The 24,813-nt window shown below is 41.7% G+C and overlaps 1 protein-coding gene across 7 annotated transcripts in view; it reads left to right on the top strand.

The window, feature by feature from the left end:
- TBC1D1 (TBC1 domain family member 1) overlaps positions 1-24,813 on the top strand; it is a 201,814-nt gene that overhangs the window by 103,716 nt on the left and 73,285 nt on the right. For 4 of the 7 annotated variants that reach the window (XM_007178830.3, XM_028165583.2, XM_057546687.1 and 1 more), the window contains exons 6-11: positions 4,670-4,761; positions 11,710-11,820; positions 16,784-16,912; positions 18,628-18,714; positions 22,210-22,490; positions 24,629-24,790. In XM_007178830.3, coding sequence (XP_007178892.2) covers positions 4,670-4,761; positions 11,710-11,820; positions 16,784-16,912; positions 18,628-18,714; positions 22,210-22,490; positions 24,629-24,790 — 862 coding nt within the window. The remainder of the gene's footprint in view (positions 1-4,669; positions 4,762-11,709; positions 11,821-16,783; positions 16,913-18,627; positions 18,715-22,209; positions 22,491-24,628; positions 24,791-24,813) is intronic. The other 3 variants (XM_028165582.2, XM_057546686.1, XM_028165584.2) reach the window with 3 other exon arrangements.

Here is a 24,813-nt window from a genome sequence, read left to right as displayed (position 1 = left end):
TCAAGGTGGTGTGAGTGGTCAGTCACTTCAGCTGCCATGGAGGGGTCTCGTAACAAGAGAGCAAAGAATTTCCACCGGGTAAGTCAGTTACAGGGTCATCGATAACCTCTGCCGGGACAGTTTTAGTGGAAAGAGTGGCCGTAAGGTAGGTTGCAGTTGAGGAGCCCATGAGAAAGAGCACAGGAAGTGATGCTGCGAGTATGGACTACGATTTCTAGAAGCTGGGCTTCGGGAGAAACTGCAGTACCTGTTACGGTTTGCATACTTAAGATGTGCCTGGCACTGTACTAAGTGTTTTCTTTAACATGTATTATCATCCACTTAATCCTCACCACTTCGTGGGAGGAAAAGGGATTATTTGCACATTTCAGGGATAAGCAGACTTAGTTTCTGGGATTTTGGGCTGATAACCATCCTGATGGGTTTGAGGTCGTATCTGATTTCCCTTTTTAAAGACAAACTGACATCATCTTAAGGTCTTTGAAGTTTCATTTGCTGGCATTCCAGTGCTCTTTAAAATGAATCAAAATGATTAGCATTTTCAACCGTGTTTTCCTAGTTGTTACTCTTTGCTGACATTATACAAAATATATTTGGGAACAAGAAAACGTGTGCTTTAACAAGAGATCCCATCTGAGAGGATCACTAACCCTTTCCTTAGGGGTTGTCAAGATAAGGTAAATGATGACAGAAATGTCTCTTATGAGCTTATTAAGAAGCCAACAATGACTTTGGCCTTGAAGATGAAGCAGATCCTGATCGGCAGGAACTGGAAGGGTTCCAGAGTTCCACTTGATAAATTTTTCTTTGGTCTGGCTTAGCTTTCAGAAAAATATAGCTGAAAAGTTTAATTGTGGTGGGGATTTTGCTGCTATAGTTTCGGAATTATCATTTCATTTATCTTTTTACTGGATAAAATCCAAGCAAAGCAGAAAGCTATGCTAATGTAAAAACATCCAGTGAATAAGACAATTAGAAGACTAGTGAGGGTTATGTTTTGCCTACATGATGGGAAGCATTTCTAAAGTATAGATGGCACATTATTAGAGCCATCCTTAGTAGGGGAGATGCTGATTATTTTATGAACATTTCAAGGTTCTTGCTTTTTGCTATATTGCATCCCTAGTAAGTAGAATGAAGTCGTTTATTAAAGCTCATTGTGTGTTCCCATAGGAGTAGTTCTAATAGGAAGTTATGATCTGGCCAGGAACTCCATAAATGTGGAGAGGACCAATGACATGGCAACAAAAAGAAAGACTTAAAGACTGTTTTTTTTGTTTTTTTTAAATTTATTTATTTATTTATTTATTTTGGCTGCGTTGGGTCTTCGTTGCTGTGCGCGGGCTTTATTTGCGGTGAGCAGGGGCTACTCTTCGTTGCAGTGTGAGGGCTTCTCATTGCGGTGGCTTCTGTTGTTGCAGAGCACGGGCTCTAGGCGCGTGGGCTTCAGTAGTTGTGGCACGCGGGCTCAGTAGTTGTCGCTCGCGGGCTCTAGAGCGCAGGCTCAGTAGTTGTGGTGCATGGGCTTAGCTGCTCCGCGACCTGTGGGATCTTCCCGGACCAGGGCTCGAACCTGTGTCCCCTGCATTGGCAGGTGGATTCTTAACCACTGTACCACCAGGGAAGTCCCAAGACTGTTTTCTTGATTGATATAGTCAGTATGCTCTGGAATCTGTAAAATAGAATAAATACACTGTACGTATGGGTGCTCTTGGACACTTAATAACATGTAAGGGGTGCAGCTGTGCTGATTCTGTGTTTGAACTATGTACAACTGCTAGTATTTATATAGTGTTTTGCTTATTTTAAAGTTTAGAGGAGCATTTTGGGAATTCTTGGAATGAATTATACTTTCACTAAAAAGAAAAAAAAAGTTTTACTGAGGTTTCCTTTTGCTCTCTAAGTAAATTTGCCTTCAGCAAAGCAAAGGCATTCATCAGAGCTCCCTTTAGTAAGAGCCATTTCAACCAGACAACGTGAAGGCGGGCTCACTTGCCTCGCTTCTCCCCTCTAAAACCTTTTGGCATCACGTGGGGGGTGCCGCCTTCTTGCTGCAGAAACCCCTGTCCCTCCCCACCCCAGGCTGAAGGCAGTGAGAAGCCCTGTGGAGGGTGCACCGTGGAGAGCAGGCGCTGGGACTGCAAAGACCACCTCTGGTTTGAGATGGGGCAGGAAGGACCTAATGAATTGAGGCACCCTGAAGACAAGGATAGAACTGTCTAAGGATCTCTCCAGAGCTGCTGAATATGAAGAGTAGTCTGTATGATTTCACCTGAGATTGTTAGAAGTATATATAATTAGTCTGACTCTTCTTGGGGTTTTTCTCCACATGTGAGTGTCTCATCAAGCAGTACAGTGTGTCCAAGAGAGGATGTTTGCACTGTGTCATTGACATCCATATGCAGGGAGGATTTTTATTTAATGATTTCTGAATGCTAATTTTACTCGTAAATTTAAACACTATTTTGATTCAACATGTAAGTAGTTAGTGCAGTAAAGGCATCTCTGTTTGCCTGGCTTGTATGACCTGACAGCTTGCCTGAGGAGTACCTGAGCTGTGCTCTGTTAAAATTCATCTGTCCTTTCTGCACTTTTACTGACCTCTTTTTTTTCTAATTGAAGAATAGTTGATTTACAATATTATTAGTTTCAGATGTATAACATAGTGAGTCAGTATTTTTATATCTTATGTACCATACAATATCATTATGACATTATTGACTGTATTCCCTGTGCTGTACGTTACATCCCTGTGACTTACTTATTTTATAACTGGTAGTTTAATCCCCTGGTGCATCTTAATCCCCTTCACCTATTTCACCCTTCCCCCCTTTCCCTCCCCCCTGCGACCACTAGTTCTTTGTTAAGTCTGTTTCTGTTTTGTTATATTTGTTTGTTTTTTAGATTCCACGTATAAGTGAAAACATGCAGTACTTGTCTTTCTCTGGCTGACTTATTTCACTTAGCAGTTCACTTCAGTGTTGAAGGCAGCGGCGTCAGGTGACTTGACTGCCTGGGTAAAGGTGCAGTGGAGTGTCCTAGGGTGGTCTCTGGGGGCAGACAGATGTGGGTCAGATTCTGACTCTGTCCCTTCCTTAGCTGATGACCTTGGGCAAGACATTTGACTTCACTGTGCCTCAGTTTCTTCATCTATAGACCTTGGGATTGCTAAAAATAGTGCCCACTCCAAGGATTATGTTGAGGATCAGATGAAATTATTTATGTAGTGTTGCATGAAGTGGCACAGCAATCACTTAAGAAATATTGCCTTTTATTTTTATGGTGGCCTCTTAGGGTTTTCTTGGCCAAAAAAAAAAAAAAAAAAAAAAAAACGGTGGTGGAAAGAGGAAGGACTTCTGGGAGCTGCAGTGGTTTGAGTAGGCGCAGCGGCCTCACCACTGCCTGTTAGGAGGGTGAGGGCCCTGCCTTCTGCTACAGGGGGCGGGGTGGGCGAGCGAGGAGCACTGGTGCTGGGGCAGGCTTGGCTGCTGATTGGCTTCCTGACCTGTCAGTCGCCTGGCTTCTCCGGACCTCAGCAAACTCATCTGTAAAACAGAGGCCTGATTTCCAAGTCCCTGTTCTAGATTTCAGAGCTGTCCTCTCTGGCCATCCTAGTAATGTAGATAAATCTGGCCCAGAGACTTGGCCAAGGCCCTGCCCAGTGGCTCACCCTCAGGAGGAGGAGACGGGGTGGCATGTGGATGGGGACGGGACTGCCCTTGGAATAAAAGTAATGAGCAGCAGGTTTTTTTCCACGATAGTTAGGTCAGCAAATCCTTTCATCCCAAATCTTTTCATCATGGGTAGCATTTATCTCTGGCGCCAAGAAAAGGCAAAACAGGGTCTGAGCCATATATGTATGGAGAAGGAACTTTCTGAAATACCAGATTCTAATGGACATTAAAATTGCAACTTTATTTTAATGACTTTCCCTCAGAATCCTTTGTCATGTTATTTAAGTGGCCATAAGACTGTTACTAAGCATGTGGTGGTAAAGGGAAAGTTGTTTGCCACACAAATCACTTTCTTGTGAAGGAGCCTAACCTGTAAGAGAAGAACGTTGGTCAGTTTTCAAATGGGGCAGTAGTTGTTTTTCCTTAAGGGAGATTGTCTAGTTTACATATAAATACTCCCTGCGAATTTATCGTTTTCTGCGGACAATGTTCTGGTTGTGTGAGGTGTTCTAACATGGAGTAGTGGCGAAAAAAAGCAATTTGGAACCACACAAAGCTGACGTAGAGTCCAGTAAGGGGTCTTGGGGAATTAAGTGAGCTCTCTGGGTCTCAGCTTCCTTAACTGTAAAATGGGGCTAATCGAGTCCTCTTTACCAGATTGTTCTGAGTATTAAATGAAATGATACAGGCCTGATGTTTGAGTCAGTGCCTACCACGTGAGGGCTCTTTACCAGATTGTTCTGAGTATTAAATGAAATGATACAGGCCTGATGTTTGAGTCAGTGCCTACCACGTGAGGGCTCAAGCAAAGAATGTTGCTTCTTGTCAGGGTCACCACCGTCACCGACATTATTGATTGGAATTTCCATAAAACCTCAGAAGCCTGAAGAAGGTGGTTAAGCCATGTAAGAGGGGGGAGTGAGCATGGAAAGTGTTAACTCTACCTCGTAACTGTTACCTAGACTGTTCTCATGTCTCTTTTTTTCTCTTAATAGGAATGAATTCTTCCAAAACCAAACTAGAACTCCAGAAGCACCTGACAACATTAACTAATCAGGAGCAAGCAACTATTTTTGAGGAGGTTCAGGTACAGTACTGGTTTTAAGTTTCCAGAAGGAAGAAAGGAGGTAGCTTCTCTGTGAAATTTTATTTATAAAAAATAGCAAAGCAAACCTGTCAGATCCTCAAGGCAGTGGGCCTGAGTTCCTCTTGGTTTAAGCTTTAACAGCCTTGGGACAGGGGCCAGGTCAGAATTGCAGATTGGTATCAGGGCTTGGTTTTTCATGTGAAAACTACTAAACCAGGGGAACTCTCCCTTGAGGAACGAGAGAAAGGAAATAATAAAGTGGAGGGAGCCTCAGCCTGGGAGACAGGGGACCTGGATTTTGGTCCCTGAGCACTGCTCTCCCTGGGAGACCTCTGCTAGCTCCTTCCCGCTTGGGATTTCAGCCCTAAGTGTGAGAGTCTTAAGGATTTAACATTTGGTCCATGAAATTGAACATAACTTTTCTTCCTCGCTCTTTGAAAATAAATTTAGGTGTTACCTACTATACGGTATATCAGACCTAAACATAAAAACAAAATACAGAAGAAAACCCAAGCTCGTCGGTTTTCTGCATTAAGCCCGGAAACGCACTGTCGTCCTTGCGTTTAGATGCACTTATCTCGGGAAACCACACCATGTGTGCTGGCATGCCTGTAGTCTGTTCGTTATGAATCTTTAATGAGCTCATCAAAACTTTCATGTCTGCTTTAGCCGAGGGGCATTTTCTGTGGTTTTGTGGCACTTTCCTAGGGAGGAGAGTACATCAGAACAAAGCGTAAGTCTCTAGTGGGGAGGAGAGTGCCAGGGGTTCTGCACATAGAGAAGTCTTTAAACAAAACAAGACGGCCAGCAAGTCTAGACTGTAGGTTCTCTCTCCCTCTTCACTGAGGGAAAGGCTACAGACAGGGCCCGTGATCTGTTTTCTGTTAGAGTGAAAAATTAAAGAATTGTCTTTGTCTTTTTAATCACATGTTCGAGTTCTCCTTCCCTTGATCTTCTGCAGTAGGGTTGGCATATGTTTGTTTGAAGGAGAGCATAGGAAGAGTTTTTTAATTTCATAAATAGCTTAGAATGTAACTTTCACAATTTCCAGTTGCCTTTCAGTTTTCTTATTTTCTTTTGAATTGACTTGAGACACACTACTTTGTTTTTTCTTAAAGGATCTTTAGAGTTCTAAGTACGCAGTACTCTCAGACAAATTTAATGTGGTTTGTACTTGGAATTCATAAATGGATGGACAGTTTGCTTCTGATTGTTAATGCATTTGTGTTGGGAGCTGGGTCCTTTTTCTTTTTTTTTTTTAATTTATTTTTGGCTGTGTTGGATCTTCGTTGCTGCACGCAGGCTTTCTGTAGTTGCGGCGAGTGGGGGCTACTCTTCGTTACGGTGCGGTGCGTCTGCTTCTCATTGCAGTGGCTTCTCTTGTTGCAGAGCATGGGCTCTAGGTGCATGGGCTTCAGTAGTTGTGGCGCACGGGCTCAGTAGTTGTGGCTCACAGGCTCCAGAGCTCAGGCTCAGTAGTTGTGGCGCACGGGCTTAGTTGCTCCGCGGCATGTGGGATCTTCCTGGACCAGGGCTCGAACCCGTGTCCCCTGCATTGGCAGGTGGATTCTTAACCACTGCGCCACCAGGGAAGCCCAGAGCTGGGTCCTTTTTCATCTGATGCTAGCCCACTTTGCTGTTTTAGTGCCATCAAGTCACTTTGGGGAATATCTTTCTAGCAAGCATAGAAGATGCACCTTCCTCCCCTAATGTGAGTTTGTTTTCTTTTTTATTTAGATAGCACTGTGTAGCTTTCCCCAAAACAGTGTGGTGAATCAGGGCAGGTAATACCCCAGATACCCTTCTGCAGTAATGACTGTGTTCCTGATGGATGTATGTGATTTTGAAATTCTCTTTGATCCATGTGAGTGTGAGACACTCAATACATAAAGTGGCAAAGAGACTTTAGAGAAAATCAGTGACAAAAGTTTGCTTTAAAAAATTGGATTCAGTTACTATCCTGGGATCCCTGTGTGGTGTTGTAGAAGGCTCTGTAATTTTTTGATTGGTTTAAAGACCAAAGGGAAGTCATTGTTCATTGGCTTTGAAAGGCCAGCTCGTACTTTTTCCTCCATCATTGTAGGTGTGGCTCTTTTTCGAATAATACAAATTTAACATGGATCTCTTCTTCTGATGGCTTATTGGTAGTCTTATTAAATTATTTCCTCAATGACTGTTCTTGTTTTTTATAAAATATTTTATAAACCAAGTCACTAGTTTATTTTTAGGTAGTAGTGCCTGCTAATGCATTTGAAAATCATGCATTTCAAACAGATCATAAGGAAAAAGGTGGCTTTGCAGTGTCATGATACCTCTTTTAAATAGAATGGTTAATATTTTCCTTTGTACGGTTTTTTTCCTGGAGAATGATTTGTTTCTGAGGAAATTCTCCAAGGGCAAATTTTTATAAAACGAATGCAATTACTATTGAAGTTAATAGTACATGATTGCTTAGTTATTAAAACATACATATTCAGTGTTTTTGTAAATAAATATTTCATGCAAAAAAAAAAAAAAGTGCAACCCAAACAGAACCATAAAGAAAAAGAAATCATTAATTACTGTGCAGATGGTGCTGGGGAATTATGACTGCTGCAAATAAGCCGGCTTTGAGTTTGAGCTCTGTGAGGACTTGGTGCCGGGTGGGCGTGTGGGTGTGCTAACCCTTCTAAGAGGACTCAAGACACTGCAGAGCCACTTTTTAGTTTAGGACCTTTTTGAAGTGTACATTTTTCAAACATGTCGAAGTGGGTGAATAAGAAGGTGACCCTTGGGGGGGGGTCTGGCTCTGTCCAGGTGCTGTCCCCGCTGGCTGAGTGTGCCGCGTCCCCCGCTGGCTGAGTGTGCTGAGCCTACATCGGTCGTCCTCAGGGAGAAGTTGCTTTCAATCTGCGTTGGGCTAGTAAAGAAACTGTCTCAAAGTTGAATTCTCTTCATCTGAATGAGTGTATTTCAGGGAATGACTTAATTAATACTCAATAGGTGGGGCTTCCCTGGTGGCGCAGTGGTTGAGAGTCTGCCTGCCAATGCAGGGGACACGGGTTCGAGCCCTGGTGTGGGAAGATCCCACGTGCCGCGGAGCAACTGGGCCCGTGAGCCACAACTACTGAGCCTGCGCGTCTGGAGCCTGTGCTCCGCAACAAGAGAGGCCGCGATAGTGAGAGGCCCGCGCACCGCGATGAAGAGTGGCCCCCGCTCGCCGCAACTAGAGAAAGCCCTCGCACAGAAACGAAGACCCAACACAGCCAAAAAAAAAAAAAAAAAAAAAAAAAAAAACTCAATAGGTAACTCAAGTAGATTTATAGTCAGTAGATGTCAATAACGGATTAAATAATGTGACTTTTCACAAGTTAAAGATAAGTGGTTGGAGGAATTTTTTTTTACTTTGTACAGAATGTAGAGCAGCTTAATTGGATTTTTCCATGGTTTTAAAATTATTTCTTACAAGATTTCTTTATACTTTTTTAAAAAGATGTCAGGCCGCAGTCCAGGTGAGCACTGCCGTTTTCAGTAGACTCCTCAGAAGACCGTAGGCTTTCTCAGCATTCTGGTATTCATTAGGCAGTGTTAGAAATTGATTTCAAATTGATTCTACACCCAATTTATAGGCCCGCCCTCATAGAAATGAGGTTAAGAAACACGTAACAACATTGGCTTTGTTGCTTTTAACAGGCAATTAATTGTTTTGTATTGTTCTTTTTTAAAAAATGAAATATAACTATAGAAAAGCACACAAATCAGTGGTGTATAGTTCAATGAAATAAAAAAAAATTTTTGAGATATAGTTGATTTATAATATTACATGAATTTCAGGTGTGCAACGTAGTGATTCACAATTTTTAAAGGTTATACTCTATAGTTATTATAAAATACTGGCTGTATGTCGGTGAATTTTTATAAGATGAGTACACCTGTGCAACAGCACGCAGATTAGGAAATAGAGCGTTTCCAGTCCCTCCGAACCCCCCTTGGTCCTGCCCCAGGTGACCACCATCCTGACTCCGTAGGTTAGCTTTGAGTAATAAGCAAGTTAATTTTTGACTGCAGAGGGATGTTATCCAACTTCATTCCCCATTATTTTCCTCAGACCTGTCTCTCTGACTCATGAATGTTTATAAAGTTAAATCACCTTCAGGAAATAATGATTTGTCCCTTTGCAGGATGGTGAAGTTCCCTGGGAGGCACTCAGGAGATGACATCTTGCTAATCGTTTTCACTCAATGGCAGGGTAGCCCCTAGTCATGTTTCAGTTATTTTAAGAAAGGGTTTATTTCTTGACCTTGTATGACACCACAGACATGGTCTTCTCAGCCTCACTGACTCTCCCCTGTGATGTTTAACGAGCTCCGTGATGCAGTGTCTGGGCAGCAGCTGTGGGTAGTACATTGTGCTGTTTAGTCTCATTTTCTGTCCATTCAAGTAGTTTCTTTCATGTATATGTTGAGGAAAAGAGAATGTATTAATGATGCTCCTCTCCTGTTACTGCATTCTTAGCCTTTTTTGATATGTTGAAATAAGTGATTGCGAAGAATTTCTCCAAGAAAAATACAAATTTCCTTGTGAGAGCAGCTCAAAGGTTTGATTGAAGAATAGGAGAAGAAGGAATGGGTCAGCTCTTGGGTGCCTGCTCAGAGGCTTCGTAATTCCTGCCTGCTTCTCTTTCCTGGACTTTAAAATATGTATGTACTTTATTTTTTAGAGTAGTTTTAGTTTTACAGAAAAAGTGGGTGGAAGTACAGAGAGTTCCCATAAACCTTCTCATGCCCCTCCCCCAAGCCAGTTTCCCCTATTAATATCTTGTCTTAGTGTGGTACCTTTATTATAATTGATCAGCCAATATTGATACATCTTTAGTAATTAAAGTCTGTAGTTTACATTAAGGTTAACTCTTGGTGTGGTACGTTCTGTGGGTTCTGACATGTGTTTGATGGCATGTATCCACCATTATAGTATCGTACAGAATTGTTTCACTGCCCTAAAGATTCTCTATGCTCCACCTTTTCACTATCCCCCAACCCCTCACCTCCGTTCCAAACCCCAGGCAACCACTGATCTTTTACTGTCTCCGTAGTTTGTCTTTTCCAGAATGTCACACAGTTGGAATCATACTGTTTGTGTAGCCTTTTCAGTTGGGCTTCTTTCCCTTAACAATATGCATTTAAGCTTCCTCCATGTCTTTTTATGGTTTGATAGCTCTTTTTAGTGCTGAGTAATATTTCATTGGATGTACCACAGTTTATCCATTCACCTGTTTAAAGACACCTGGTTGCTTCTAAATTTTAGCAATTATGAATAAAGCTGCTATACATATTCTTGTGCAGGCTTTTGTATGGGCATAAATTTTTAACTCATTCAAGTGAATACTAAGCAGTACGATTGTTGGATCACATGGTGGGAACATGGTTAGTTTTGTAAGAAGCTGCCAAACTGGCTCCCAAAGTGGCTGTAACCATATCATGTTCCCACCAGCAATGAGTGAGAGTTCCTGTTGCCTCTGGGGGCTTTTAGACTCACAGTATATCTGTAACCGTCCCAAGGTCAGCAGAATTAAGTTGGGATTGTGGTACGTGACTACCACTTTCCTCTTTTGAAGATCTGATGGAAACTTTCTCTGGAACAACCCACGTGTTGCATAAAACATGTAAAAATTTATAACATCAAGGTTCATGGCTTGGCATCCAGATTCAGAGCATCTATTCTGACCTTTAAAATATTTAATCCTTAAATCTGAAATTTGAAAGAACAGGAAGTCCTCATTGAAAACAACCTCTTCTAATCATTTACTATTGTTTCCTTGAGTAACAGGAACAACTTATTTAAAATGATCTTTGTCTTTAAGAGAGGAATGTTAGAAGGTCTCGGTTAGTGTTACCTCTGCTTCTAGTCTGTGACATGAGGGGTAAAATTGTTCCTTAGTCAGCTGGGCTGCCAAGAATGGCATTGACCCGGACTCGGATGCTTGTGTAATTGATCCGTTTATTAGACACCCTGACTTTGATTTAAAGGGCAGGCTAGAGGTTTGGAGTAGGGAGGGAGGAGGAGGAGCAGGGCAATGGATAACTGTCATTATAAAAAAAAGATATTTTTCTAAAGTTTATAGACCAGAAACTTTGTGAATCTCCAGAGTAATTCAGTTTTGTTTTCTTCATATTCAGGAAAAATAATTGAATACATTAAATTAGATGGTCTTCTAAACATGAACTCTGGTATTTCAAATCCAAAGTATTTGGGGCTGGAAAAGACCTTGGAGCGTATTTCGTGCATAATCTTCATTTGAACGGACAGAGAAGCTAAGCTTAAATGACAAGCTTTTGGTCTCACTTCTAGGCAGCACCTTGAACTTACATGACCTGATTTCTAGTCCAGTGTGCTTTGCCACTACCTTGCGTGAAAAATAAAAGGCATACAAATAATTTTTTAAAAACCAGAGGAAAAAAATTGAGTCCATGCCATGAAATTTTGTGTGCAAGTGTATGCCTTGTGGGGCTTCCAGAAAGTGCTTCATGATAAACATGTTTGACATGTGGAAGGAACCATGGCCCTGGATCCCGTTGCTGGTTTCCTTTCCAGTTCTCCAACCATAAGAGTTTATAAATAAGTAACCATTGTGGCTCTTGACCTCTGGGTGTTTACACAGATTTTTGTCCTTTTCTTACGTTTTTAAGACTGTTTATTAAATATTTTGACTATGCCTCTATCTGATGTGAAATGTTTATTTTAGGTATAAGGACATCAGAGGTCAGAGGCTAAATCTGGCCCACTGGCTTCGTTATCTGTTTCTGTTTAAAAATTATCTCCAGTTGTAGGATCATTGGTGCCCCCTAGTGAGGTCATTGGGTAAAAGCACTAGTCGATGAATGGAAGCTTGTTAGCATTTTCAAAGGGATGGGTTAGCAGTTTTGGCGACAATTAAAAATTAATGTAATATATTCTTTTTTTTTCATTAAGAAATTGAGACCAAAAAATGAGCAGCGAGAGAATGAATTGATTGTTTCTTTCCTGAGATGTTTATATGAAGAGAAACAAAAAGTTCACATCCATGTTGGGGAGATGAAGCAGGTATGGCATTTTTCTCTCTTCTTAAAATTTTACCAGGACACTGTGTAAAACAGAGTGTTGAGGATTTTCTGAAGCTCTGAAACTTCTTTTTCTCCCTGAATTTTATTTTCATTTGTTACACATGTAGGGGAAACTGGGGAATATTTAGATTGTGCTTAGAAAAGGTGAGGAGAGTTTCTGTCTGCATTGTGGTGGGAGCAGAGTAGTTGCTCTGATGAGGGTACTGGTGTAGAGCATCGAGAGTGAAGTTTACGAGTGGATGCTAACACGGAAAGCTCCTTGACCTGCAGGGAGCCAGTCCCTGTCACCTCACCTTCCTCCTTGATAAAATGGGACTGACATTGTACAGCTGCCTTCAGAATTACATAAAGTGCCCGGAAGCTCTTTGTAATAAAAATGCAATGTGAATGTAAGATAGCACTACTGATAAATCCCATACAGTATGAGCCTGGTTTACGTGCTATTCAGATATGGAGCTTCCGTTAATTCCGCTTCATATGCTGGAGGTGCAGAGTTGGCCTCCTGTCCTCTTTTTCCACAGCTCTGTTCAGCTTTTCTGTGTGAGGGGTGCTATCTCAGAGGCTGGGGCTGCCCTGCAGGGCTCTGTCTTTGAAGAGCTTCGAGTTTGGGATTCAGGACCATTTTCCTATTTCTTTTGGACTCTCTGTAAGTCAATTTATAATAACCATTATAGCTTCTAAACATGCATTTTATATTTGTTTAAGTTACTGCTAGGCCAGAAAGCCTAGAGAAAAATCAGTGAAGGATGTTCAAAAAGTCTTTAATTTCCAGAAGTATATTGCCTTTTTTTTTTTTTTTTTAAAAGAATACTTCCTGAGTGCTTATTCTCAAGGTGTTTTAATGCTCAGTTATGTGCTCTTCTCTTGCTATTTTCCCTGTAAACAGCCTCTGCTTTTCTGGTAACGTAACCGTGATGCAGTTTTACTTGGATGCACACACAGCAACTCTCCCCATTTGCTTTCTGCTTTCCAGCTGGCTTTGGCAATTGTGTGCCTTTCCTGAACTCTTGGTCACATACAGTGGCCAACATTGTTTTTAATTTCATCGGCCAACTCTAGGGCCCCTTAGCTGTGACCCTAATATCAGTACACTGTGTTTTTGGCCTTTGTGTGTTGACCTTCCTCCCTTCTCAGCCGGTACCCTTAAGAGAGTGGGCAAGTTCTGTTATCCTCCTGTTCACTTTTGGATGGGCCACCCAGTCTAAGTTTTCAGTTAATTCCCTAGTTCACTTTTCAGCACATTTCTTTTCTCATTTTCTTTCCTTTTTTCTCTTGTGCCACTGATAGTTATTCTATGTTTTGATTTTCTCTTTCCTGAGTCACTCTAACTTGTTCCAACAGGAAATTGATAATTTTGAAATAATTTATAACGGCTAGAAAGGAGAATGAAGTGTTTATGCCCTAAATGCAATCTCATTTTTGTGGAACAGCGTAGTATCTTTATGATTTGGGCATGGACTAGTACAGTAAAGAAATATATTAATTTTTTTTTTTCATTTGAAAACAGAATTTAATGTAAAGAAGACCAAGTCTCACAAAGTGGAACTGGTGTCTGGGCAGTAGTTGGGTGTCCCCTAGGCTGGACACCCTCTTGGGCTCCAAGTTCGGCTTTTCGGAGCCGCAGCTGCTTTATAGATCGATCAGATGAACTTCTGAGAGTTCACCAATAGATTCCTGCTCTCACTTTCTGCTACCAGATAATGTAACCACATGGATTTCATTATCTTCTTATTGCTCCTAAAAGTTCCTGTAACCTTTGAAAATGTGTTTTGACTTGACCTAGAGAGAGGTAGAATTGTGGTCTGTGTCCAGCAGCCTTCAAAAGTAGATGGAAGACAATGAGCACCGTCTCAGGGCTGTACTTCTCAGAGCTGTGGTGATGCCACACTGTACATGCTTTTCAGACTGAAGTATTAGTGTTGGATACCTGTCCGAGGAATCATTCCATAAAGTGGAAAACAAAGTGAATGAATCCTTTGATCTTATGGGAAAGGATTCAGTTTGGGCAAAGACCTATAAATTAATAAAGTTTAGAGAGTATCATATTTGAGTCAATGGACATGTCATTTCTGCTTGTATTCACTGAGCTGGTACAAAAATTAATAATATTAAATCAACTGCCACTGATTGAATGTTTCCCATGTACTAGGTATAGTTTTAATTCTCTCCATGAATTATTCCATTTTTTTCTACAACAACTTTTTTGAGATAGGTGGTATAATACCCATGTTAGAGACAAGGACATGAGGAACAGAGGTCAAGTCATTTGCTAGACAGTGTGGAGCCCACGTGTCTGAGGTCCAAGGACATTATCTTAAGCTCCTAAAGGGCATAATGATTAACTGACAAAGTCTAATGTTATGTAACCACTCATCGATTTGTCTGGGTCCGTTATCCAGTAGATAAGTTTTTCTTTTTTTCTTTTTTTTTTTTCTGACATTTTATTACAAAAAATTACAAACATACAGAAAAGTTGAAAGAATCACACAGTGAACACTCACATACCCACCATCTGGGTGAAACCATTTTAAACGTTTTGTTATGTTTGCTTTCCCATATAGCTATCCATCTATTACTCCACCTTATTTTTGATGCTTTTCAAAGTAAGTTTCTGATGCTAGTACTCTTGATCCCTAAACACTTCAGTATGCATATCATTAATTAGAATTTAGTATTTATTTACAGTTTTTTGGAGATAACATTTACATATAGTAAGTTGCACAAATCTTGAGTGTACCATTTGTTGAGTTTTGAGGATTTCATATATTTAGGTAGCCCAGACCCGTATCAAGGTATAGAACATCTCCATCATGCCAGAAAGTACCCCCATACCCAGTCAGTCTTCACTCCCTCCCTCCCCCAGGCAACCACTGTTTTGATTTTTTTTCTGCCACAGATTCGTTTTGCCTGTTTTAGAACTTTCTATAAATGGAATCATTACAGTATGTTCTCTTTTAGTTCTGGCTTCTTTCGCTTAGCATAATGTTTTTGATATTGTTTTTGATATTCGTCCTTGTTGCTTCATAAATCAGTAATTATGTTCCTTTTTATTCCATTGTGTCAATAGCACAGTTTGTTTCTCCATTCTCCTTCTGATGGGCACCTTAGCTATTTCTAGGTGCTGGTTATTCTGAATAAGGCTGATGGTGGATACATTGTGACACTACTGGATGGTGGGTTCTGAACTGAGAACTTCATTGTAGCTTAAGAATTTAAAACTTGGCTCCAAACGTTCATGCTTAGCGTTTACCCATCTGTCTTGGGATGGGCAATGTGAGGACTGCAGTACAAATTCACTCTAGAGCCCCAAACTAGAAACTTATCCAAGAACCAGCATCATCTTCAAAGGAGAAACTTCTAGATGCTTAGTTTAAAATAAACAAGGAATATGTTATTTTCTAAATGCAAATTATTTTCTAAATGTGAATTATTTTCAGATTACATTTGAATTATGGTGATAGACATAGAAAAGAACCTTTTTAGATGGTAGAGGAGAGCAGAAGAAGCATTGAATTAAGTACATAGACATTCTTACGGCCTGGTTTATAAAAAGAAAAACACAAGTGCAGTTTTTCTTCTTTCTATGTAGGATCTACTACGTTCTACTAGTCTTTTAGCCAGTATTTTCTGCATATATCAGAACAATTCAAAATGCTTCTTTTTTATGAAAACTTTGGTTTTGAGTTTGAAAGCAGGTCTACAGTTTCTTAACTTCTTGAGTGAGCTGGTATTGAGTCAAATGCAGGCCCCTGAGGGTTCTTTGTGGGTAATTCCTTTGGCTGTAGAGGCTGACTCGAGTCTGGATAGGCTCTTACTCTTGGGAAATGATTGCACAGGACCAAATGGCAACTAGTAAGGCATCCACCCATGCTGCATAACTTAGTATTTGTTGAGTGAGTGCCAGAGCCTGTGCTCATCACTGTTCTTCTCAACACCTGCACAATGTTAACTTGGCCAAAGCTGGAGGTGGTATGAAGGCATTTACTGTATTAATCTGCACATTTTTCTGTATGCCTGACATATGTAACGACAGCAAAGAATAGTTGGTGTTTAGAGTAATGGAGGATGCGGTTGAGTATTTTTCTAACAAAATCATCATCTAGCAGGAAGCATTCAGGTAAGAATCCATAGAAGAAACAATTTAATCTAGAGTAGAGGTTTTTTGTTTTTGTTTTTTTTTAAGCATACCTCTTTGTTAATAAGTAACATTAAACTTCATTTTGTGATTGGCAAACAAACTTTTATGTTGTCAGTTTCATGTTACTGGTCAGTTAAGGGAGAGACTTGGTTGCAGAGGAGAATGAATGGGATGATGGAAACAATAGGTGGGAGAGAGGAAAAAGACAGAACTCTGTAGAAGGGGATGAAGGGATTAGTGTAGGCAGAGAGGATGGATTCTTCAGTTGATTAGATTTATTTTGTCTCACCCTCTGAAATGCCCCCAAAAGTAAGTTGTTACTTTACTTTGAAAAGCTAATCATAGCTACCTTTGTACCAGAAGCTGTGCCCAACGTTTTACATGCTTTACCTGTTTTAATCTCACAACATAGCACTATGGTTAGATCGTGAGGTTGATCTCAATTTACAGAAGACCAAATTGTGGCTCAGAGAAAGTAAGTGACTTGCTCGAGGCCACAGCTAGTGAATGACATATCTCTGATCCAGCCACAGAGCCCAAGCTCTAAATTGCTTTGTTAACTGATTAGTTTCTAAGCACTTTTCCTTATTTTGTTTGGAGTAGGCAAAGCAACTCTTTGAGGCAAATTTATTTCCTGGACCTTGAAGTCATGTCACCAAGGAGCAGATGAGAAGAGGTCACAGAAAGAATATGACCTGAGGTCAAAAAGATGCATTCTAGAGATTTTTCAGTCCTTTAAAAAGGAAGGAAAGAAGGAGGGAAGGAAGATCTAAGTGACTTAATTTTCCATTGTTTCACTTTTTAGACATCACAGATTGCAGCGGAGAATATTGCAAGTGAATTACCATCTAGTGCCACTCGATTTAGGCTAGATATGCTGAAAAACAAAGCGAAGAGATCTTTAACGGAGTCTTTAGAAAGTATTTTGTCCCGGGTAAGTGGCATAATTCCTCCTAGTTTAAGTTAAATCACTTTTTTTGAGAGAACATGAAATTCAGTTCTTTGCTTTCATTCCATCAGTGTTCATCATAAAGTTTAGAAGGGTAAAACCTTTTTTGGTGTCTTCTCAGTGTTAGAAAAATGTTATCTACACTGAAAATTCACTTTTTAACTTGGTCCGGGTTAAAAAATGTTCTCTACTCTTTTGTATTCTATGGAATTTTTGTCTCCCAAAAGAATGTTATTTGTTGGCCAGTCCCTGTAAAGAGCATGGATTAGATACACCTAGGTGTGGGTTCCATTCTCCCTAGTGTCACTAGGTACAGTTTAAAAATTGTTATTGTGAGACTTCCCTGGTGGTGCAGTGGCTAAGAATCTGCCTGCCAATGCAGGGGACACGGGTTCGAGCCCTGGTCCGGGAAGATCCCACATGCCGGGGAGCAACTAAGCCCGTGAGCCACAACTACTGAGCCTGCGCTCTAGAGCCTGTGAGCCACAACGACTGAGGCGGCGAGCCACAACTACTGAAGCCCGTGTGCCTAGAGCCCATGCTCCGCAACAAGAGAAGCCACTGCAATGAGAAACCTGAGCACCGCAATGGAGAGTAACCCCCGCTCGCCTCAACTAGAGAAAGCCCGCGTGCAGCAGCGAAGACCCAACGCAGCCAAAAATAAAATACATAAATAAATAAACAAATTTAAATAAATAAATAAAAATTCTGATTACATCATAAAAAAATTGTTATCGTTAGCTGCTATTGTTATGTGTCTGAAACTGTTTATAGCAGGATCTGCACACTGTGGCCCTTGGGTCAAATACCATTCACCTCCTGTTTTTGTAAATAGAGTTTTATTGAAACACAGACACATCAATTCATTCACCTATTGTCTAAGGCTGCTTTTCTGCAGAGTTGAGTACTTGCCACGGATACCATATGGTCCACAAAGCATAAGAGATTTATTATCTGGCTCTTTACGGGAAAAGTTTGTGGCCTGCAGCTCTATAGGGAGAACAGAGTATACGTATGTACTGATCTGGGAGTTCTTTAAGAAATTACTACCAACCCCTGCACCCCCCCACGCCAACCCCAGCGTGAGTGTAAATACCTTGATGGCACTTCGAAGAAATAGAAGTTCTGTTTTCTCTCAAAGTTTCACACCTTTCTGGAGCTTGCAGTATCTTCTTATAGTTATCTTTTATTTCATGAACCACCCCATTTGAAACATTTTTTTTTGTTATAAATTTTATTTTGTATGAAGCTGTTTCTGAGAATTTCACAGCAGCCTTACAGATAATTAAAAGCAGTTCATTTACAAAACCAGAACTGGGGTGGGGCTGCCTTTGAGAGCTCCCAGACTGAGCGATTGTGGTTTGTGTGTCATAGGCTGGCGGGTCATGACACCGTGTGACTCAGAGGGGGGACTCTGTTGTTGAGTGTGCGCACTTCAGCGTTTGCTTTTCTTCTAGACACGTTGTCTCTTCTGCCCGTCATCCCTGCCAAATGACTAACCCACAAGGTGCTTTGGAACATTTAGTTTGGTTAAAAAAAAAAAAAGACAAATGTTGATTGTCTTCAAGCACATATGTGCTCAGCAGAGTTTCTCAGTAGATGCACTTTTCCTGAACTTATTTAAATAGACCAGGTTGCTTCTAGCAGATGCCTTTACAAAAGCCTCAGGGGTCATAACTCGACTGCTTTTCTTTCCCTAGGGTAATAAAGCCAGAGGCCTCCAGGAGCACTCCGCCAGTCTGGATCTGGACAGCTCCGTGTCTAGTACATTAAGTAACACCAGCAAAGTAAGCACATTGTTTTTTATATGACACCCTGAAGAAACCAGCAAGTGGGTCTTGCTCATCTCCTATATACCGGGCCTATCAGAAGGAACAAAAGAAGCCTCATAGCTCCAATCATGAAAAATTTGGTGCTTCTGGACTTCATAATGCAGGTGGAGGGCTGGTTGTGCAGTTCTACTCTAGCCAAAAAGTTGTACATAGCAAAACAGAGGGCTATTCCATAAGCAAAGAGGTAAAAGCACAATTTCAGGCCACTGAGATCTAATTAATCACAAGTGATCAATGGATTTCTTTCTTTAGTAGGTTTTCCAATGAAATCTAAATGAAATATTAAAAATAATTTAAATTGGGAAAACCTCAAACGTGGATTTACGAATTATGAGAAGTATGCACCTTAAATTCCTGAAACTTACTCTGTCCTCTGCCTGACTCTATGACTATAATTAAACATCACTATTTTTATAAATAGGCCTCACCCCTCGCATCTGCCACCAAGCACAGCTTTGTGCTGGTGAGCAAGCCAGCAGTTCTCTTTGGTAGCAGACCTGTGTCTATGTGCTTGTTTTAATTTCTTGCTTGCTAAACATAGAAGTGTACTTAAACCTAGTTAGTTCAACTTTTTAACCACCAGAAAAGTGGATTTTGGGTTTTGTGCTGGGGATGTCAGAGTGCCCTGGGATGGAAAGAAGGGGAGTTGTCATGGAGGCCAGCTCCTTACCACAGGAATCAAAGTTCTTCTGCGCTTCCTCCTGGGCATGTGGCTTTCAAAGTTTTTAGACCAGACCAACAGTAATTTACACATTTAACGTTGCAAACTAGTTCAGAAACACACATACCTACATGCTCACAGATAAAATGAAAATAAGATTTCACAAAATGATGTTTACTGTAAACGTGATACATACTGGTATTTGCTATTGCTTTAAAAAGTTTGTGGCAGACCACGAAATTGATATCACTGCCTACCAATGTGTTACAGCCTATAGTGTGAGAAACACTGCCTCAGTTGAGTGCTTTCTCAATTTCTAAGGTGCATGTTTAATGGGATCTGGTTAAAATGCAGATTCTGATTCAGTAGGCCTGGGGTGATTCCTGAAATGGCCAATTTCTGACAAGCTCCAAGGTGATGTTGATGCCGCTGGTCTGTGGACCCACTTAGGGGAGCAAGTCCCTAGACCCCAGTCTTCTGAATATGATTTTTTTTGGGGGGGGCAGGGCGTCCGTGCTGTGTGGCTTGCGGGATCTTAGTTCCCTGACCAGGGATTGAACCCACGCCCTAGGCAGTGGAAGTGTGGAGTCCTAACCACTGGACCACCAGGGAATGCCCTGAATATGATTTTCTAAGTTAGAATTTAGTGGAATGTAGGGTCATCTGCCCTCCATCTCCTCTATACTGATTCTACCCACAATCCATTTGAAGTTAGGAAGTGTTTTGGCTTTTTTTAATCTGCTGGATACAGATGAAAAAGACAGAGCTTCTACCCTGCAGGAAGGAACTCATCTGGTAGGAGAGGCGACAGATATACCAGCATCGAATAGAGTAGCTGTGAGCCTGAGTTCAAATAAGAGCCATGGTAGCTTAGCTGTCACAGGAGCAAGAGGAAGGGGAGCTATTTTTGGTCAGTGGAACCAGAGAAAGCTTGGAGAGGGGAGCAGTAGTGCTTTTGATAAATCTTGGCGAAAGTATAGGAATTGCACCCGTGGAAGTGGACAGGGAAGAGGGCGTTCCAGATTAGTTCCAATAAAGATGCTGTGAAGAAATTCATGTCACTCAAGTGACTTTTCCAGTAAGTCTTATTGCTTTTTTTTTTATTCTTCTTCAAATCACAGATCTAGGAGTATACACATGGTTTGAATTTCTAGGGTAATTCTAAGGGAAATGCAGCTTTTCAGAACCTGTTTGTGTGTATTGTATGTGTGGCTGTATGCACTTCTTTACATCGTTTGTTCATCCTGACGTTGAGAAACTGTTGTAAAAGTGTGCTTTTATGTAACTGGATCTCTTCCAATAAATTGATCATCTGGAAGCAAAGAAGCTGAACATCCAGTGGCCCTTTCAGGTGTTAGATGAAGCTAAGGGTTAGCTCTTCCACATAATTGGGAAGGACGTTAATGAGAGTTGAGATGAACAGGTTTGCCTGATGGAGATTGCTTGATGAATTGTCTTAAACACATTTTTGAATCCTTAAATTAAAAGAATCTTGGTAACTGTAGAGTCCTGAAGAATGAAAAATTTAAGTTACTGTTTAACATTTCATAATGTGTTGGGAATTAAGCTTTTTAAATCTAATTCCTACAAAATTAAGTGTATATAACCTTTCTCCTCAATAAACATAAATTTAATTTTTTTAAATTAAAACCCTTAATACCTATCATCTAAGAGACACTCAACTGCAGGTCAAATGAACAGGTGGAATTTAGATTTTCCAGTCCACCGTTATTAGATGCATTCATTCCTTTTTGCTCTTTTCATGTTGATTTATTCATCCCTTCTAGTAATTTCAGTAGGAACAAGCTGGTACACTTCTTATTTTATATATATATATATATTTTTTTTTTTTTTAAATACAGCAGGTTCTTATTAGTCATCAATTTTATACATATCAGTTATTTTATATTTTTTGATTTGAGAAAAATATATTGGCCCCCACCACGTCCTGGGTGTGCAGTGCTAAGCATGAGTGGTGGTAGTTCATTCCTTTGAAAAAGTATGCATCTTGAGAGCCTACGATATTAAAATATTGTCATGATTCTCAACAAATGTTTGAGTACCCACTCAGGAAATTCACTGAGTGCCTAATAAGACAATAACTTATATAACATTTAACATCAGACAAGTACTTTTAGTTGTATTAGCTTGCTTAATTCTGAAACCTGGTGAGATAAATTTTCACTCTACCCTTTTACAGATGAGGAAATTGAGGTGCAGGAAGAAGTTAAGTGATTTGCCCTGAATCATGTCAATAAGTGCCTAGAGAGAGATTTTCCATATCTAAGAATAATATAGGATGTAATTTTTAACACTCAAGATTACCAAGTTAAATCCAAACATTAGATCAAATTCAGAGAGAGCCATAAAATGTGGCTATCACATGTATGAACACACTTGGCCAAGATAAAGAACTTGATTTGTTTAAACTGTGCAGACAAGTTACGCAGCACTCGCTATACTTGTTATAGGCAGTAGTTTACAGAGCTCTCTTTTCTAGAAAGAGAACTATTTCAGCTTTGCTTAGGGCAGTTAACTGGTTATAATTTATGTGCTTCACACTTGCACTTGGACAGTTTCCCCATTTGTCCTGCACACTCACGTTTTGTCTCCGGGGAGCAGGCATTTAGTGGGCCTTTATCGCCGTATACTCTTGGTGGCCTCTAGATGGCACTGCGACCAGAAGATGTGCCTACATTTTGAAATGTTTTCCTGCAGCTGGAATTAGAGATCTGTAAGTCCCACAAGTGCCTTGCCATGTGTCTGATCTGCTGTCTGCCTGCTGCCAGGAGCCGTCTGTGTGTGAGAAGGAGGCCTTGCCCATCTCTGAGAGCTCCTTCAGACTCCTTGGCTCCTCGGATGACCTGTCCAGTGACTCAGAGAGCCACCCCGTGGAAGAGCCAGCCCTGCTCTCACCCCAGCAGGGCTTCAGAAGGCGCGCCAACACTCTGAGTCACGTCCCCGTGGAACGCCAGGAACCTCTGCAGCCGGCACGGGGGTCTCCAGGGGTCTCGCAAAGGAAACTTGTGAGGTATCACTCAGTGAGCACAGAGACACCTCATGAACGAAAGTAAGATTTGTTGAAAATGTAGATTTGTTGTCTAAGTGGCTGGGGCATGTCTGTTACTAACCAGGTATGTGCATCCCAGGCATGTCTGTTGGGTGCAAAGAGAAACCTGAGTCAGGTTTCACTCTTGGCTTAAAAAGGTAAAACTCGAAGCAGTGACGTGTTCCTCCCGTCTTCCTCCCTTGGGAAATACGTAGATGTAAGAGATGCTTGTTACCTGTTCAAGTGCAAGTACGGTGAGGAAGCAGGTAAGACGAGCAGAAATGGCCCCTAAGATGCAGAATGGTCCCTCCTCACACAGTGAGAGGCAGCCCTGACCGTGCGCTCTGCCTCTGGCCTGGAGGGAAGTAGCGAGTGAGCAGTCAGGTGAGTCTGCTCATTTGGAGGCCCCGGCGAGAGGCGCAGTGATGCCGGGGCCTCTGTCCTAGCTCTGTCCCAAGCCGTCTGTGACCCGGGCAAAGTTACTTCACTTCACTGTATGACACAGTTGAGACTGTATGACACAATAGGTGGTCTCTAAAATCTCCTCCAATGTGAGAGTTCTGGATTCTTCGAACAAGATTTACTAATTTTAATAATTGGGCTCCAGTGAGCAGTTGGGATTTCCTGGCTATAGAGCTGGGTAAGCAGTACTAGAAGTTCTCCCGCCTCCTTCTGGGGTCCCTTGGCAATTAATTTGACTCCGAGTGTCAGAGACCATGAATGGACACAGAGGTATGTTTAAAAATCACTTTAGGGGCTTCCCTGGTGGCGCAGTGGTTGAGAATCTGCCTGCCAATGCAGGGGGCACGGGTTCGAGCCCTGGTCTGGGAAGATCCCACATGCCGCGGAGCAACTAAGCCCGTGCGCCACAACTACTGAGCCTGCGCGTCTGGAGCCTGTGCTCCGCAACAGGAGAGGCCGCGATAGTGACAGGCCTGCGCGCCGTGATGAAGAGTGGCCCCCGCTCGCCACAACTAGAGAAAGCCCTCGCACAGAAACGAAGACCCAACACAGCCAAAAAATAAATAAATAAGTAAATAAAATTTTAAAAAAAATCACTTTAAAAATATTTTAAAACTCCTCACTGTAGAAGGATGAAGTAGGCCACACCTGTGTGCAGCTGCTGCCTGATTTTGGTGACAACAGAAGCCAGGACGTGTGTCTTGGTGCAGGCCCTGCACAGGTGAGAGAGAGTCCACACGGGGGTGGGTGTTGGGGTGTTGCTGGTGAAGCAGTGACACGTGCTAGCGATCTCAAACGAGCTAGTAGAGCCGCTCAGCTCTGTTTTCCGTACGCCATTGAAAATAGTGATGATGGTTCTTTGGAATTTGGCTGGATAATTGTGATCCCAAAGCAGGACATGCTTCAGAAGCTAATATTCAATTCTGTGATGTTTTGGAGGCAAGCATAGTTTGTTTGAGGCTTTGTGGGTTCTTGTCATGTTTCTTAAAACCCAGCGCGCACACTCGTTTTATTCTGCCTCTGCACTGGCTCCCACCCCTCTTTTTCTGGCATATTAGTGATAATGGAACTTTTCCTGTCTGGAGATTTCTAGTCCTCTTGCTAATAAGCCCACTGTTTCACACAAGCCGAGGTGGCAGGAAATGAGAAGTCCCTGACAGTCCATTTCCCTTCTCTCCTAAGAAAGCAGCTTCCTAAAGGGTCCTGCGGGGCGCGGGTGATGAGGGGGCGTGGTACCGTCCTCCCCCTCCTCCCCCGCCCCACAGCATGCCTCTTTTGCTTTGCTCCCCCCTCATGAACTCTGCTCACTTATGCACAGGAAATGGAACTTGGACATTCAAGGCAGGTTATTGTTCATTTTGAAGAGAGATGTATTTCTAAAACTCTGGATTTTGTTTTGCTTTCCTTTGCTTTTGTTTTAATTAAAAAAAATTTTCCCCCGTCAGATCCTAAGAAAGGAGTAGAGGAAACGGGTCTCTTGCGCACATAGGCATGTGGGAAGTGATCAGGAGGGACCTTTCACAGTGCCCTCTTGACTGAGAGCTGCCTTTGCCAGCAGGAATTGGGGCGCAGAAGAGGAGAGCACCCTCTTAACTGTGACAGTTCCTGTTTCCTCCGTGTGTCCTCTGCGTTTCCTGCGCGGTGCCGTCCCCCCCTTTTACTCTAACTCCCCTGCTTTCTCTCTAATTGCTATTTAGTGGGAATCATCCACCTGTTGGCGAGTCTAAAAGTGGCTCAGGTCAGTCTTCAGCTCCTGCTCCTCCACCTCGTCTTACCCCCTCCGCCTCCTCGCCCAATTTTTTTAAGTACCTCAAACATTACCCAAGTGGAGAACAGAGTGGCAATGCTGTGCCGAAGAGGTGAGCCACCCGCATGGCAAGTT

The sequence above is a fragment of the Balaenoptera acutorostrata genome, chromosome 5 (genome assembly GCF_949987535.1).
Source record: "Balaenoptera acutorostrata chromosome 5, mBalAcu1.1, whole genome shotgun sequence".
In the NCBI taxonomy this organism is placed as follows: domain Eukaryota; kingdom Metazoa; phylum Chordata; class Mammalia; order Artiodactyla; family Balaenopteridae; genus Balaenoptera; species Balaenoptera acutorostrata.
Note: the sequence above shows the minus strand (reverse complement) of the source record. Positions and strands in the feature narration are given on the sequence as shown.